This window comes from Phalacrocorax carbo, chromosome 11 (genome assembly GCF_963921805.1).
Source record: "Phalacrocorax carbo chromosome 11, bPhaCar2.1, whole genome shotgun sequence".
Classification (NCBI taxonomy): domain Eukaryota; kingdom Metazoa; phylum Chordata; class Aves; order Suliformes; family Phalacrocoracidae; genus Phalacrocorax; species Phalacrocorax carbo.
This window is the reverse complement of record NC_087523.1, coordinates 12,466,575-12,482,580: the sequence shown is the minus strand read 5'-3', so window position 1 is coordinate 12,482,580 and position 16,006 is coordinate 12,466,575. Positions and strand designations below refer to the sequence as shown.

At 48.1% G+C, this 16,006-nt stretch overlaps 1 protein-coding gene across 2 annotated transcripts in view; it reads left to right on the top strand.

Annotated features, from left to right (window-relative positions):
- The window catches only part of GABRA3 (gamma-aminobutyric acid type A receptor subunit alpha3), an 81,135-nt gene extending 66,372 nt beyond the window's left edge, over positions 1-14,763 (top strand). The window contains exons 10-11 of one of the 2 annotated variants that reach the window (XM_064463167.1): positions 5,025-5,237; positions 14,535-14,763. In XM_064463167.1, the coding sequence (XP_064319237.1) occupies positions 5,025-5,237; positions 14,535-14,537 (216 nt within the window). In that variant the 3' untranslated portion in view covers positions 14,538-14,763. Of the gene's footprint in view, positions 1-5,024 lie in introns of both variants that reach the window. The other variant, XM_064463166.1, reaches the window with a different exon arrangement.
- The last annotated feature ends 1,243 nt before the right edge of the window (positions 14,764-16,006 follow it).

Sequence of the window (16,006 nt, the reverse complement as noted above, 5' to 3'; positions counted from 1 at the left end):
TTCAGTAGCCAGCAAAGCTCTCTATCTCCAGCATCCTCAAAATATATTGTTAGGAGGATCCAATTCAGGACAGAAGGGCTGTGTCTGAATAGAATGAGATCCCTTACATCCCATCCATCCAAACCATAGGGATGGCCATCGCCAGAGCTAACAAGGTTGCTTCCTGAGCAGCTGTTAAAGTGGCGATCCAGAGAGACAACTATTAATGGTGACTTGACCATCGGGAAACTCATGAAGTCTGCAAGGATGACATTCACCAGGAAGCTCCCTGCAAAAAAGTCTTGTCTGTTCCTCAGGATGGAAGATGCTTTGGATCTTTGGAAGATACTTACTTAAACCCACTTCCACCTGCAACACAATATCTATGCATAAAATCTGATTTAGCACTGTATCTGTGTATGACATTGCCCTGAAATCCTGGGTGGCAAGAAGCAACAAAACCAATACAAGTAGATGCAGTCAGACACACGAGAACAAGGAATAACAGTTTGGATAGAGGAATAGTCCTGGATCTTTATCCTTTTCATCCTTATGACAATAAACCCGTAGTGCATGGTGAGAAGGCTGGGTCCAGGCTTTTTATGTACTTTTCGCATGTCTTTTTACTAAAAGAAAGCCACCAAAAAGCATCCTCCGAACCTCTCTGTTGATATGATCATCATTGTTTTCTTTCTTGTAGTTTGGGAGTGATAGGCATGCTCACCGTTTGCACTAGGTGCCTTTTCTACCAAGTGAGGAAAGCCTAGCTTTTTTTCCAGCCTACTCTTCAGCAATTCTGAAGTTTGCCCCTTGATCCAGGTCACTTTGGGAATCATTCTTCTTTCTCCTTTGTTTCTTTCCATTTGTGGCATCTTTGTTTCAATCCCCTACTTGCCATCAGAGAGGACCTAGAATCAACCTTGACCTTCAACCAGTTTGAAGTCTTACAGACTCATGGGGTGGTTCAGACCCATCTCTCTTTCTTCTGCCTCACTATGGTAAATAATGTTTTTGCTGGGACTTTCCGTTGCTGACCATGCTTTGCAGCCTATGAGTCCTTTATCTTACTGCACTTGCAATCGCCTGTAACTCTCGTAGCACTGCAAGTGATTTATGTTCTCAGCATCTTCACTAGAGTCCGTATGTGATTCTTTGACAACATTTTGCCCTCTTTCTCTCAACACTATCTGTGTGGTGTGTTGGGCTGATTATTGACTCCATCCAACCTCTGAGTCTTTCTCTGGTGATGCAGGGTGCATAAGATGATTGGGCTCAGTCCCACATAACCCGAATGAAGAGATGGGAGGGATGACTGATGCCAAAAGCTACACCAGCAGCTGACAGTAATGTGGCATTGATGTAGCCTGCTTGTTAATGCAAGATTGCATTGTTCAGAGCCTTTGGCTCTGCTCAGGGTGCAGGCATCTCAGTGTAAAACACACTGCTGCTATTCTCTGATAGCATGAAGTCCTCTGGCACACTGCAGATGGGAACTTTGGCTGGCATGAGGAAGGAGTGGTATTTTGCTGGAAGAGCAACTGCAGTTGCTGGGCTTTGAATTATAGGATACAAGTATGTCAGAAACTAGAGCTGCTTGGAGGTCATTAAAGTGACTTTTCTCTAGAAAGGCAAGTGGCAGATATCTTTAATTTCTCAAGTACTGCAGATATTAGTGATGGTAGTCTGTCAGAGGGATAGTGCTTCCAACCCAAATTTCTAGCCAAGGAGCAGGTGCAGAGAACTTAGTCTCTAGCAGATCATAGACAGAACCACCAGTTCCCATAATTTAGAGGTTCAGCCGTTAGCTGCTCTACAGGGAGGCTTGAAGATAAGAATATTTAACAAACATGCTATTATTTTCCAGTGTGTGTGTTGTGGAAGAACTTGTCAGACTGCAATATCCAGAGAACATATTTATCTCTAGACCAGCTTTCACAGCCTTTCCCTCAGGAGAGCAGTGCAGGGACAGCTTTGTGCAGCGGTTCAGTCTCTCTGTGCCCAGTCTGGGCCATAAACGCAGGAATTGCTTTGCCATATAGATGTTTTTAATAGGACAAGATTTCAAAGCAAATATGGGTTTTTCTCCTGTTTCTCCACTCTTTCCTCTGTTTCAGTAGGATGTGGAACTCCTCATAGATAAAGGGGGGAAGGCTGGGGGCTACTTTGCAGGTGACAGCAATAAGCACATTTTGCTTTCCTTGATTGTCAAAATCATGCCTGAAACATTTATAATGTGCAGCCCGATAAACTTCAGGCTGAACCATTTCTCCTGACATCTCAGGAGAAGAGCACATCCAGGGCACGCACATGCGCTCTGGTGTAGGCAGTGTGTGCTCTGGGTGCTTCCCAAAGGCTACCAAGGCTCCCAGCTCTGACCAGGGCAGAAGACTCCACAGGCAGCCGGAAAAAGGCCTTGGCTGCAGCCTCCCAAGCCTCTGCACTACATGAACAGCCTGATCTGAGGTCCAGAGAGGCCCAAGTGGATGCCTGGGGGCTCTGGATCACACTAACAGGAGCAGTAGCTTGCTATCACCACCCACAGCATTTGTATCTGCCTGACTTTCCTCTGTTTCAGCCTGCTGTTTTCAGATGCCTTTGGCCAGGAAAGACGCATCCACTTTCCAAGCTCTGGGGCAGAAAACCTAGACAGGTTGAAAGTGTCAAGTCACCTGTAGTCATCTTATTTCTGTAACAAATAACATGACTGATTAATACTAAAATAATCACAGTGCACTTCAAATTACATTCTGCGAACAACAATCTGTTTTTCATTTCATTACTGATTATTAATTATTTTATTACCTCCTGTGGCTGTGTTAATAAGTAATCATACTTACGCATATTTAAATGTTTCAGAAGGTGAAACATCTTTAGTCCTTTATTTGCTTCTTGTTAGGTCTTTCACAGGAAAAGTTCACCTCCTCTGCAAGGGGACATGGCAGAAATCACTAGCTCAGTTAATTGTTAAAGATCATAACAACCCTTCCCATAAAAGACTATTAATATGGTCTGATCAGTGGTTGAGTCTGATCTGATCTGGAGTCTGAAGACATTTAGACCTCCTCCTAACAGCAAGTTAATTTCTGTAATTGCTGGCATTATTACAAGGCTGCAGGCCTGGCTATGATGTTACTGGAGAGGGGTTTAAAGATTGCATAGAAGTCTGCTTTTAGTGTCCCTCTGAAAATCACTGCAGAAAATTCATTTCCTAAGGTAACCAGAAATATCCATGGTGATAGTGGAGACATTTAAAATGGAAGCACAGCATGAAAGCTAAAGCCCTTGGAGTATCTCTGCAGAGCAGACTGGGCAAATCTGTCCTTTCCAGCTCTGGGTGCTATCTAGCGATGCTGCCTGCTACCAATTCCCAGTGTAGGGTGGGGAGATGAAGAGGTCCTGCTGGCTGCATTCGCTCCCCTTCTCCTGATGGTCACTTTGTACATGGTTCTCTCGCACGTACATGGCAAGACTATGCCAAGCACCCCGGGAAATACCCAGATGAGCCTTACCTTGTGTTTCAGTGGCTTTTGAATAGAAAATGAGATCCTAAGTTGCACCTTGTGTAACTTCCATCGTGAGTCACTGCTGTGTCTAATGCTGGCTCTTGGTGTAATTACAGTGGACACTGCATGGAGTACATGAGTGTCCCAACACATGTAGGGAGCCTGACGTCTGCATATGAATAGATTTCATTCAGTGGCCTTCTTCTGGTAGACCTGGATTGCTTTATATGATATGGTCTATGGTGCAGCTGGTCTCAGGTCCCTGACAGCAACGGGACGATCTCCAGAGTGGAGGCAACACGTATCGTGACTTCCTAGCTCCTTCTTCCTGTCCACTCATCTTTGTCAACATCTGAACTGTCTGGCATCAGCATCTTCCATCATTCTTCAGTACATCATGTCTGACACATGTGCCTATTTTTCCATTTGCTATGCAAGCTCTCCTCTCTTCAGCCTGGACAGCATGGCTGTCCCTGGAGCCTTGTGGGAAGGGTGCACTTATCTCCCTTGATTTGCAGCAACCTATAGCTATGAAAGCAAGATGAAAGGCTTCCCTCTGCCCTGTAGTGTTGTGTTGAGCAACCCTGAAATCCAGGACTTGTGCAAATGCCTTCCATCTGTTCTGTATCTTACCTGAGTAGGTCATGAGGTACTCTAAGGGGTCCCAGAGATATTTTGGACATCATTATGTTAAATTGTGAGGTATTCCGGGCACTGAGGCAGCGTATGATATGGCCTTGTAATATGGTACAAAAATACTGCAATGCTGTCACCCACATTCTTAAAGCCACTGGCTTTCTGTTCCAAAAATAAAATAGAACTATAATCCTCTGTGATGTCTCCTCCTCTCACCTGACCCAGGAAACAGGCCAGCAAAACAGAAAACCCAGTTCTTCCCCCACGGTGACCACACAGGGTGTCATTCTTTTCTGAGGACTACATTCCTGCACCATATCTTCCTGGTTGAACCTTACATGGAACAGATAACACTGCCCAGTTGAGAGAGAAGACAAGCAGTCTGTATAGTTTGAGCCCACATTCACTTATACTGACCTGGCAATGCACAACATAGACCTGGCAGCACTCAGCCAATCAAGGAGTCACCCATTTGGGGCAGTTAGTGCTCGAATGCAGCTGCACACAGCTTTTTATACCACTACTCTGAAATAAGGGGCTGCAAGGAGGCTACAAACCCAGGTATGTGGCTTCAATTATTTGACTTGCAGCAGGACCTAGCTGCCAGGTCAAGACCTCTTTGTGCTACGTGCTGCATGTCAGACTTACACAAAGTAACTGATCCATCCTAGACCAGCACGTCCTTACGCTCCAGCAGTCCTCAAGTGGCAGATGTCATGAGTTCTGGCCATCTTCTCACCACATCTTCCTTCCCTTCCACAATGCCACCTTGTTGGTCTTTTGCTCCTCGCACCTTTTTCCATCTTCTCACCCAAGCAAGCAGGTAAACTCAGAGGACAAAACGTTCTCCATGCAATTCTACAGTCACTTCATCTCTATTATGTTTTTTCCTTCCACCTTCCTTAGAAAAAAGAGCCAGTGGCACTAGCGAAGAAAACCAACAACACCTACAACATTGTTGGCACCACATATGCCCTCAACATTGCCAAGGACCCTGGCCTGCCCACCATCTCCAAGAGTGCTGCTGCCACTGCTACTGCCACCAACGTACCCCACAAGATGCCCCGCATAGAGGAGAAGCTCCCAGAGAGCAAGAAGACATACAACAGCGTCAGTAAGGTAGACAAGATGTCCCGCATCGTCTTTCCAGTCCTCTTTGCCATTTTCAACTTAGTCTACTGGGCTACATATGTAAACCGGGAGTCAGCTATCAAGGGAATGATCCCCAAACAATAAAATTGGTCACACAAACCTTCCATCAGTGAACACCATCCAGGCAGGAATTCTCCAGGGCTTTCTTCTTTCCTGTTTTGTTTAACTATTATTGTTCATTTGATATTACTATTATTACTATTAGATCATTCTTTTATAACGTAAACAAAACTGTGATTTTAATTTAATCCCATATACTTTAGTTTTGTTTTACTTGTCTCTGACGATGAAAGGAAAAAAAAAGGATCATAACAAGTTGTGCCTCTAACATTGTGAGTCTGGTGTCACCCATCTGTCCAAGTCACCCTGTGCTTCCATCTCTCCTCTGCCACCTCCTACCATTCCCATGGTCTGCATGCCACTGCCATTCCACGCTTCATTCTGCTGGGGGCTGCTGCTGTGGTCCACCCCCCTCCTCCTCTTCTGCGATGGACTGCCCTAGCATGGTGGAAGCTCCTGGTGGCCTGGGCTCAAGGATGTGGAGGCCTCTGGAGTCAGTCAGTTAATCAGGCTGTTTTTCAGTGCCTGGTGCTTTGTGCTAGGTGGTACTCCCCAGGCTGTGGATGCAGGTGAGGGGGTCTGTTGAGGGAGCAGTGCGGCATGGGCCAGCTTGTAGCCCAATGTCTGCTGGGGGCAAACCCATCACTGCTGTGGTCAATGGAGCCATTGCAGGGGTAGAACAGGGTGGCAGCATCTTGTAGGTACCTACAGGGCTTCTTCCTCTCTGTCTTCAGCAAACCCAGCTGTTAATTTCCTCTCTGTCTCTCCCCAGACAAGAAGAGGTCTTGTCTGTCTGCCATCCTGCATTCTTCGGCAATTCATGTTAGAAGTTGGGGTGGTTCCTACCAGAGAAATAATTTTTCTCAGGGTCAGTCAAGAAGTCAAGACAGGAGCTTTATAATGCCTTGGAGGAGATAGTAGCTGTGAGGCCACATACATTCAGCATCAGGACTGGAAGCCATATAGTTCATGCTCAGATGGGTGCTTTATCACTTTATCTTGGCCCTATCAACTTATCCTTCTTGGCATCTCCTCTCTGTCCCAGCCCTTTCTTCCAGCTCCCCATTCATCTTCCTTTGGCTACTCAGCAGCCATCAGTAGTATCTCACTGCTCACAGGTGGACTTAGGCAGAGAAGCCCCTACCTCTCAGGTAAGCCACAGTGACGGGAAGAAGCACAGCCCAGGGAAGCTCAGGTCATGGCGCATCTCTGCTCTGGCTCACCAGAGCAGCAGTGGTGTTGGTTCAGGCCAGGTCAGGTGCAGGCTGTTTCCCATGGGACACACCAGGGACCACTCTGCCACCTGTGGGAGTGAGTCAGGGGACAGTCAGTCCCCAGGTACCTCCCTGCCCTTGGTGAGCAGATGCAGCTAAGCATCCTCAGCACCATGGGAGAACAGCAGAAGGTGCTTTTTAAAGCAGAAGGGTGATACCGCTGTCCCAGAGAGCCATGTGAGCCATGTGCCATCCCACAGAGCCATTAGGATAAGACCCAACTCTAACACCTACACACTCTTCCAAGGAAACTCCTCCAGTGCCTTGGAGAGAGGCTTTTTCTCCCTTCCTAGCCACCAGTCAAGGGCCCAAATCAGTGGTTGTCCCATTCCAAGCAGCAGCACAAGATGGTGGCGTCCAAGCCATCTGTCCCCTCTCCCTGGTGCCTGGAGCCATGGACACACTGTCCTGCCACAGGACGGGCATCCTGTGCCTGGTGAGTTCCTATCCCCAGCCCATGGGCAGCACTGATCCTGCCAGCAGCCCTGCTCCCAGGGAGCCAGATGCACCTACTCTTTTCTGGGCCTCCCTTTGACCCTCCAGCTGCCCCCCCGAGCTGCCTGCAGCACATTTCCAGTGCATGCAGCCAGGCCAAGGCCCCAGCACCCCCAGGTGATGTCTTCAGCATTGCTTTGAGCCACTGTGCTGAGTTCAGTTTCCTCCTGCCCATGCAGGAGCTAGGCTGAGCACAAAGCACAGGATTTGCCCCACCTGGAATATCCATGGGGACACCAGGACAGAGCGGAGAAGACGTGGGCACTTTGTCCTGCAGTGTGGGTGGCATTGGTGCGTGTCTTGCCTGTCCCTTACCAATCTTGCTGGCTCAACAGCAGTGCAGTTGCTCCCTCTGCCTACAGCTGCAGTGAGGAGAGGCACTGGGAGACATTTAGCTCAGCCCCCACTGCGTTCAGTCCACGAGCGCATCCACACCAGCGCGCAGCATCAAGCATGAGATAGCAATGCTCCCCTGCCCCAAGCTGATGCTAAGGAAACCAGCTCTCTCCCCATCCTCCCTCCCAGCATCTGCACCCAAACCACCCATGACATTTCTACAGTGCCTTTCATCCCAGAGGGCTCCCCGCTGGGTGGCAAGGAGGGGAAAGCCTGGGAGGTCTCCCCCTTTGCACCCAGCATCAGGTTGGAGAAGCAGAGGGAGGGGACACCATCCTTAGCCCTTCTGCCAGGAAGGGGGAACATCCTGGCTGGTTTTGCACCTGGGGCACCCGGTTCCTCCTGGCACTAGCTGGCTGCTGCTGCTGCAGCCACCCCACACCAACAACCCGGCTGCCCCAGCACTGCCCCACTGCACCCCTCACCACCAAGGTCCCCTATTCTTCCTCCACACCAGCACTGTCCCCTCCAGCAGCGAGTGCCATTACTGCTGCCCTTCTGCTCCCCAGGCTTTCCAGAGAAAAGTGCTATGCTAACTGGTTGTGAGGCTGTTTGTTTTGGAAACTACTTGGATGTCATTTTCTTAAATAAGCTAGATGAAGTGTATCTCATAAAACATTCATGTCACTATAATACTCAGGCCTAAGTGAATGGAATAGAAACCCTGTAAAAAGCAAAACAAACACAATAAAATGGTAACAACAAGTATATTTTGTTTACTAACAGAATTACACAGACTCACAGAATGGTAGGAGTTGGAAGGGACCTCTGGAGATCATCTTGTCTAATCCCCCTGCTTGAGCAGGCACACCCAAAGCAGGGGGCACAGGACCGTGTCAAGGTGGTGTTTGAATATCTCCAGAGAAGCAGGCTCCACAGCCTCCCTGGGCAGCCTGTTCCACTGCTCTGGCACCCGCACAGGAAAGGAGTTTTTCTTCATATTCAGGTGGAACTTCCTCTGTTCCAGTTTTTGCCCATTGTCCCTTGTCCTCTCATTGGGCACCACTCAAAGAAGTATGGCCCCATCCTCTTGCAACCCACCCTTTAGATATTTGTAAGTATTGATGAGATCCCCCCTCATTCTTCTCTTCTCCAGGCTGAACAATCCCAGGTCCCTCAGCCTTTCCTCATAAGAGAGGTGCTCCAGCCCCCTGATCATCTTCGTAGCTCTCCGCTGGACTTGCTCAAGCAGTTCCCTGTCTTTCTTGAACTGGGGAGCCCAAAACTAGACACAGTACTCCAGATCTGGCCTTACTAGGGCAGAGTAGATGGGGAGGATAACCTCTCTCGACCTGCTGCCACACTCCTTTTAATGCACCCCAGGACACCTTCTTAACCACAAGGGCACAGTGCTGGCTCAGGGTCACCTGCTGCCCATCAGCACTCCCTGGTCCTTCTTAGCAGAGCTGCTTTCCAGCAGGTCAGCCCCCAGCCTGTCCTGGTGCAGGGGGTTGTTCGTCCCCAGGTGCGGGACCTTGCACTTGCTTTTGTTGAATTTCATCAGGTTCCCCTGGGCCCAGCTCTCCAGCCTGTCCAGGTCTTGCTGGATGGCAGCACAGCCTTCTGGTGTATCAGCCACTCCTCCCAGCTTTGTATCGTCAGCAAACTCACTGAGGTTACACTCTGTGCCCTTGCCCAGGTCATTGATGACTATGTTCAACAGGACTGGACCCAGCCCAGACCCCTGGGGAGCACCGCTAGTGACAGGCCTCCAACCAGACTCTGTGCCGTTGATCACAACTCTCTGAGTTCTATGGTTGAGCCAGTTCTCAATCCACTTAACTATCTACTCATCTAAACCACACTTCCTAAGCTTACCTATGAGGATGTTACGGGACACAGTGTCCAAAGCCTTGCTGAAGCTTCATCTATCCAGCCACTCATGCCATCATAGAAGGCTATCATATTGGTCAAGCATGATCTCCCCTGAATTACATTAAAGGCAAGTTTAAATATGGGATTCAGTGACGTAGCTGACTAGAGCTGGCCCCAGCACAGAGGTGGTCTCCTCTGCTAGCCTGGGCATTCCCCAAAATCCCCTCTACCCTGAGGGCCCTGTCCTACCACACATTGCCTCACTACATGTTCCTGTGTCTGCTCGTGCCTGCTTCACAGAGCTCACCATAAATTGTCAGGTCTTACCATTGGCTTCTCAGCGGCCCGAGCACCTGCAGGCGCTGCCTCTGCTGCCCACCCTGGGCCTCACATGCTCAGTGTGGCAGGGTGATGCTCAAGGTGCCAGGCCTGAGCCTCTCTGGAGCGCTGGGCACAGCATCAGGGCAGCATCTGAGCCTCTTCCCTTCCTGCGGGTGATCCGATGTCTTGCTGAACTGTCAGAGTGAATCTCCTGCCTGTCTCTTCCCCCAGTCCTTCCGTCCCTGCGACACCGAGACTCTTGTCCTTCCCCAGGACACAGCCCACCAATCTGGCTTGCTGGTGACACCCGTCTGCCGGATTATCTTTGCTCTTCCTGACTCCAAAAACTTTGCTCTCTGCCTGATAAAAGGCTGCCTTCCTGGATCTGTGTTAGCACGCCTTGAAAGCCAAGTCTATTCCCACCAAAGCCTGGCACTGGCTTTGAGTCTTTTTGCCAGCTGGAAGCAGAAATACCTGCATCCTTTGGTTAAAAACAAACCAAACAGGATTTGTAGTTTGGTTTCCAAGCAGGGAAGCATTTTGGGAAGATAGTTATAAATAAGTGGTTTAACATCTCCTGCCAGCAGACATGACAGAGAAGATAATGTGTTGTTTTTTTTTTTAAATCTGCCAGTGGCTCAAATTGGGACATTTCCTTCCCGACTAACAGGAGGCTGCTGATGGGGGCTTCTTCTAAGGGCACGCCAAGCCAGAGCTAACCTAGCATCAGTTACTGGGGTTTACTGCTTGCTGTGATAGTATCTAAGGGCTCCCTTTTTATAATTGATCCTGTATATGAATAGATCTGTACATGGCCATTGATAGTCTAATCCAAACTGTACAGAGAGTGGTCACTCCAGTTCTCTGTGAACCTCAATACTGCAATATTTATTTTCTTCTGGCAAGGCCCAAAGCCTCCCTGACTTGATGAGAGTCTTCCAGGCAGGAATTAGAAGTCTTCAAGGATAATAAAAATGATCTGTTCAGTCCATGCTCCTGTTTTGCCACTTGCACCACTGCAACACACAAAATGCAGTCCAAGCCTACAGCCGCATTTCTCCTGAAGATGTCAGAGGGACATTTTAGCACTGGCAGCTTGCTTCTTCCCCCCTCTGAAACCACACATGGGCAAAAGCAGTGCAGCTTTTGGGAGCTCTGCACCCCAGGGAGGTGGGGGACAGTTTGGCTGAGGTTCTCCAACCGGGCAGGGAAGGAAGCGTGTGGTGGCTGCAAGTGCTGTATTAGCACTGTGATGTTTCCACGGGGTGACATGAGAGGGATGGGGGAGAAGTGGTCCCTTGGTGCCACCCATTCTTCTACAGGGCTGATGGAGTTACCCCCATACGATGTCTCAAAAGTTTCTTGAACATCACCAAGCAAGACTGTGACACCCGAGACAGAGCTTCCCGGTTCTCCTCTGTACACCGAGCTCAACATAAGCAAAGCTGGCTTTGCCACTCCCTAGGTTTTACAGACAAGTGCTGTGGCAAACACAGCTCACCGCCATCCTGATCCCCACCAGCTCGGTGGCACTGGCAGGGTCCTAGTTCATTTGCTGCAGGACATCCCCTGTGCAAACAGATCCCATGTTTGCTGTTCCCAGACACAAGCCATGCATGCAAACAAGATTATGACCGGTCTGTTACTACAACCCTGTCGTATGGACACAAGGTGCATTCATTTCTCATCTGCTGCCTTGATTTTTCCTGTCCATATCTTGGATTCCTTTCTGCCATCCCTTGGGGAGGATTATAGGGCTGCATCACATAGCAGGAAGGGGTTTCTCTTGCTCCAGATCACCTCGCACAGGAAGACTCTCTGTTCTGCTGAGAACCTCTCTGAGACGTTCAGAAACCTGGTCCTGATACCTCTGCCAAAGGGTGCTGTAGAAATCGCCTCTTTGAAGTGTTCTTTGCAGCTGCTAGAAGAACAGAGCAGTTAAACACACTGTTGTTAAAGGAAGGCTCACAGACAAAGGTGAGTGGCTATTGAGGACAGGTACCGCGCTATCCCAGGGCATGCCATGAGCAGGAGAGGACCAGGTAGCTCCCCATGGCTCACTTGGGGAACAGTTTGGCAGGGACATGCTGTTGCCCCACTTCCATGTGCCTGGTCCTGGGGGTGCTGGAGAGCCAGCATGGGACCATGGGACTGGACCATTTCAGCACGCAGCATCAGGCCAGCCCTTGCTCCAGGCCCTCTTCCCCACATTGTATGCCTCTCTGGGGCCACACTTTAACCCACCCAATCAAATATCTGTATGGTTTTTGTAGACTGCCTCCTTGGTGGCTGTTGGAGGTGGGGAGGGCTCAGCAAGGGCAAGGGACACATTCATGAAAATATAAATGGCCTATTAATGTCAAAGTACAGAGAAAAAAAACAAACAATTCACCAATCATCTCTTCATATCAAGCTAAACTACTCCTGAAGGCATTTTTGGCAAGAGGCCACAACACAGATGAGATTGATGGCTTCCAGGTATAAATATTTACTGTTTGACCTTGTTATTGTTCAGTCAGCCAAAGGTTTTTACATATATATGTGAGTGCGCATATCTATATTTATGCTCACAAACTTTTTATATCTAAAAGTCAAACCTCTTTCTCTTTGAAAGAGAAAATGGCCACTTTCAATTATTTTACTTCCTGCTCGTTCTCTTTGCTAAATCTTCTGGAAGGTGGTACTTCCCTTCCACTGGTCCTCAGATGGCTTTGGGAGGTCAGGGAACAAAGGGAGCAAGGGAGAAGAGCCTCTCTCCACACTGGGGTCTCAGTGCAGGCTTGCTGCCCAGACCAAGGTCACCTCTGCCAGCCCTACTCAGTACCTTTCAGGAAAACCTAGTCCCAGATGTCACAACTTCTCTAACACAGCTCTTAACCTCCCCCAGACACTAGGATCTTCCCAGGAAGGCAGCATGGCTTTTCAACAGCTGAATGCCATAAGCAATCAGTCCTCACGCCGTAGCACAGCCAGGGAATGCGTAGCTGAGCATTGCAAAGGGGGGCGAGGCCTCCATCCTAAGCCTGCTTCAGGAGGGAGCACAAAACTTGGTGGGATCCATTGGCCAGAGGAACAGCACAGGTAAGGGCTGCACTTCAGCTTAAGCTCTTCTGCAAAGCAAAGGGAAGCACTGGCACTTGGTCACTGCTTGTTGCTCATCTAGGTGGGATGTTTTGATAGGTGACTCTGCAAATTATGGAAGGGGTCAGCAAAAGCATAGGCCTTTGCTGCCACTGTGTCCTGGACCCAAACCTGATCCACCTCAGCACGAGCAGGACCAAAGTCAGATGCTGGGTGGGCCATGAGCAGTGGCACCATGGTAAGTGAGCAGTGTGCAACTCCTAGCAATGGTACTACAGACAGAGCGTCAGCTCCCTTAATGTCACCCCTTCATCTTGCCCTGTCTTAGGAGGAATGTTTAGGCAGTCACCCTGCAACTGTGCTCATGGCTCCTATATTCCCTCCTCTGCTGCTGGAGAAAGGCTCTTGGGGTCAGCGGTGACTGCTGCATGTACCTTGTGGTGTCCCAGCTATAAGAATGAAGGATGTCACCACCCATAAGCAAACAAAACCAATTCTCTTTCTGGATCTATGCCTGCCTCAAACCACAGGAATCTGAGCTGCTTTAAACAGCAGAGAGCCTTAGGCTTGGATTAGTCCTAATGTCTGACCTCTCATCCTTCACCACAAGCAGGGTTATGCTGGTTTTTGCTCATGAAGCTCTAGGACAAAATACGATGTTCTAGCTACTCTTTCCTATTCCTCACTGTCACAGTCCCCACCAGTGCAGATCTATTCTGTACAGAGCTTTAATGGTCCCATCTGCCTAGAGAGGAAAGCCTGGTCCCAGGTTTTCTACATGAGCCAGGATGCTCCCAGTCTTTGAAAGCTCTTTGCTCTTCTCTTTACTGCTGCTTGAAGGTCCTGTCAACTTGATAAGTCCATTGGCTCATGTTACACTGCTAGCAGCACTCTGTTTCCCCTGAAAAGTCTGTCGATTTTTCCTGACTTTTTGCTTTTGCAGGGAACCCAGCAAACATAATGGCAATCATACATCGAACAATTTGATTTTTGCAACCACAAAAAAGTAGGGGCAGAGTTGGGAAACCTGAGTCATTGCCTTTTCAAGGCTGTATTTAGAGTTGAAGGGCTCCTCTCCATTGTCATGAGGGAATTTCTCAGCCCACCAAATCTAGTCAGGTGGCCACAAGTATCCTTTCATCAACTAGATTTTCACTGCCCAGTGACTTGGGGATAGCCGCAGGCGAATGTCCCATCTGATGGTGAGGACACCTGCTGCTTCTTTATCTACTGCCCTGGTGCCCAGGGTAGGGAAAGTTGCATTAGCTTCACACTAGGGCAGCCCATCATGGGAAAGAGCACACCGCAACAAATTGCCAGAGGATACTCTCATTTTCACTGCCTGAGGTTCAATCTGTGCCCCGGTACATATTCTGCTTTGTTTTCCATCTTGTGAGACTCTCTTTACTCCACTATGAGAAAGAATCTAGCTGGCAGCAGTATAATGCATGACAATCCTGTTATTACAGCTGTAAATAATTAACAACTAGGGAAAAAAATGCATTTTTAAATTTTTTTGTTGACTTTATTTTCTCTATTGACTAGCTAGTAGCCACTTTCTTAAGGGATTTCTCACGGAAACTGTGATCTTTCTTCTCTCTATTTCTCTCTCTCTCTTCCTTTCTCTTTCTGAGATTTGTGTTTCAAATGCTTTTTAGTGCAATGTTCAATGCCTGTTTGTATTTTTGAATCGTATTTTTCAACCTTTGCCAGAAAAAAAAATGCCCATTCTAATTGGCAGGATTTTGAGTCCTGCAATTTTTTTCAGCTTTTAGCTTTTTCAGTAAGTTAAAGCAACAGAAAAATGTCTCAAAAATTACAGTGAAGTTCTGAAGAGAGATTAGAAAACATCTGAAACAAGAACTACATGAATAAGATCAGCAAGCTGAGTGAAGGAGGAGGACTCTCCTGATCACTTACTAAACTCCTGATCTAACACACAAGGCGAGACTAGACCTCTTCACTGAATTAAATCACTTCGCTTATCCACTCTACCCACTCTCTCGAACTCCAATCAAAACAAATAAAAATTCATATTTTAAAAAAACCAACCCTGTGTCATTGTTCTTTCCATGATCTGTTTCTCAAAACCAAATGATGTTGATGTCCAGAAGGACGGGGAGCCCGGGGAGCCAGTCCTCTGGGCTTCAGGTTACCTGAATATCTGGGGAGTTTGGCCCAGTAACGAGCAGACAAGCTACCCACAAAAAAAGAAATATTCTGGGCAAAAATAAAAGAGCTTGAAAATATTCCATGGTTCCCATCACGTCGTGTTTAAAATGCTTTCCCTTCCAATGGCAGGGGAGTAGAGGGCACAAGGTATCTTCAAGGCAGATTGGCTGGGCAGCTTGGGAACCAACTCAAAGATGGGAGAGTGGTGGTGAGATGGGTGGACAAGAAGGAGACCCTGAGGTGTGCTCTTTCCCTGCAGCGTGTGACCCATGGCTAGACTTTGCTTTTCCAGTAGAGCTCTTTGGCATTTCTCTATGTATAACATGAATTGAGCTTTCTGCTGCTCTAGGGGCAACCTTAAGAAGCCTTGGCCAAGATACTGGTTTATTCAACCCACCACATACACTTCTCCAGCTGAATCATGCCTTGAAGAGACCCTGGTGGGAAGAAGGACGTGGAAGCCCTTAACCCAAATGTCTTTGGCCATGTGGTAAATTGTATATGTGCCAAGGAAAGGCTGTGGGCAGTTCAACCCACCCTGCTGTGCTGTTCAGCTGTTACAACAACCTCCACTGTCACTTCGGTTCACCCAAAGAGCTTCCAGGCATGACTTGGGATTTACCATCGTCCAGAGGCTTTTGCTGCAGGGCGTTTTGATTGTGGTTCCCTGGTTTTGGAGATTTAGTAACACATATCTGGCCATGCCACGTCACTTGGACAGTGTGATGTGTCCAGGTGACTGTGTGGTCTGCTGGCAAGGAACTTCAATGTGTAGGGGATTCATTTGGACACTTCATTGCACCTCCTTGGATGCAAAATTTAGCAACTTTCTATTTAGCAACTAATAGAAAGAAGGATTTTTCTCACTGCATAGGAAGATCCGAAATGAAGTACATCTCTTCAAATGCAGAAGCAAAATCACCTGCAAGAAATGCTGACGTTCTTTCTATTGCGCTAAGTTTGAAACATCCTATATTCTCCTGTGATTGATTTTTCTGCATTTTTGGCTACTTTTTATTTAAAATTATTGATGGTTTACCCAAATCCCATGTATTCAATGAGGACTTCCCCCCCCCCCCATTACCACTGGGAAAGAGCGTGAGAAGCAAATAACTCCAGTGA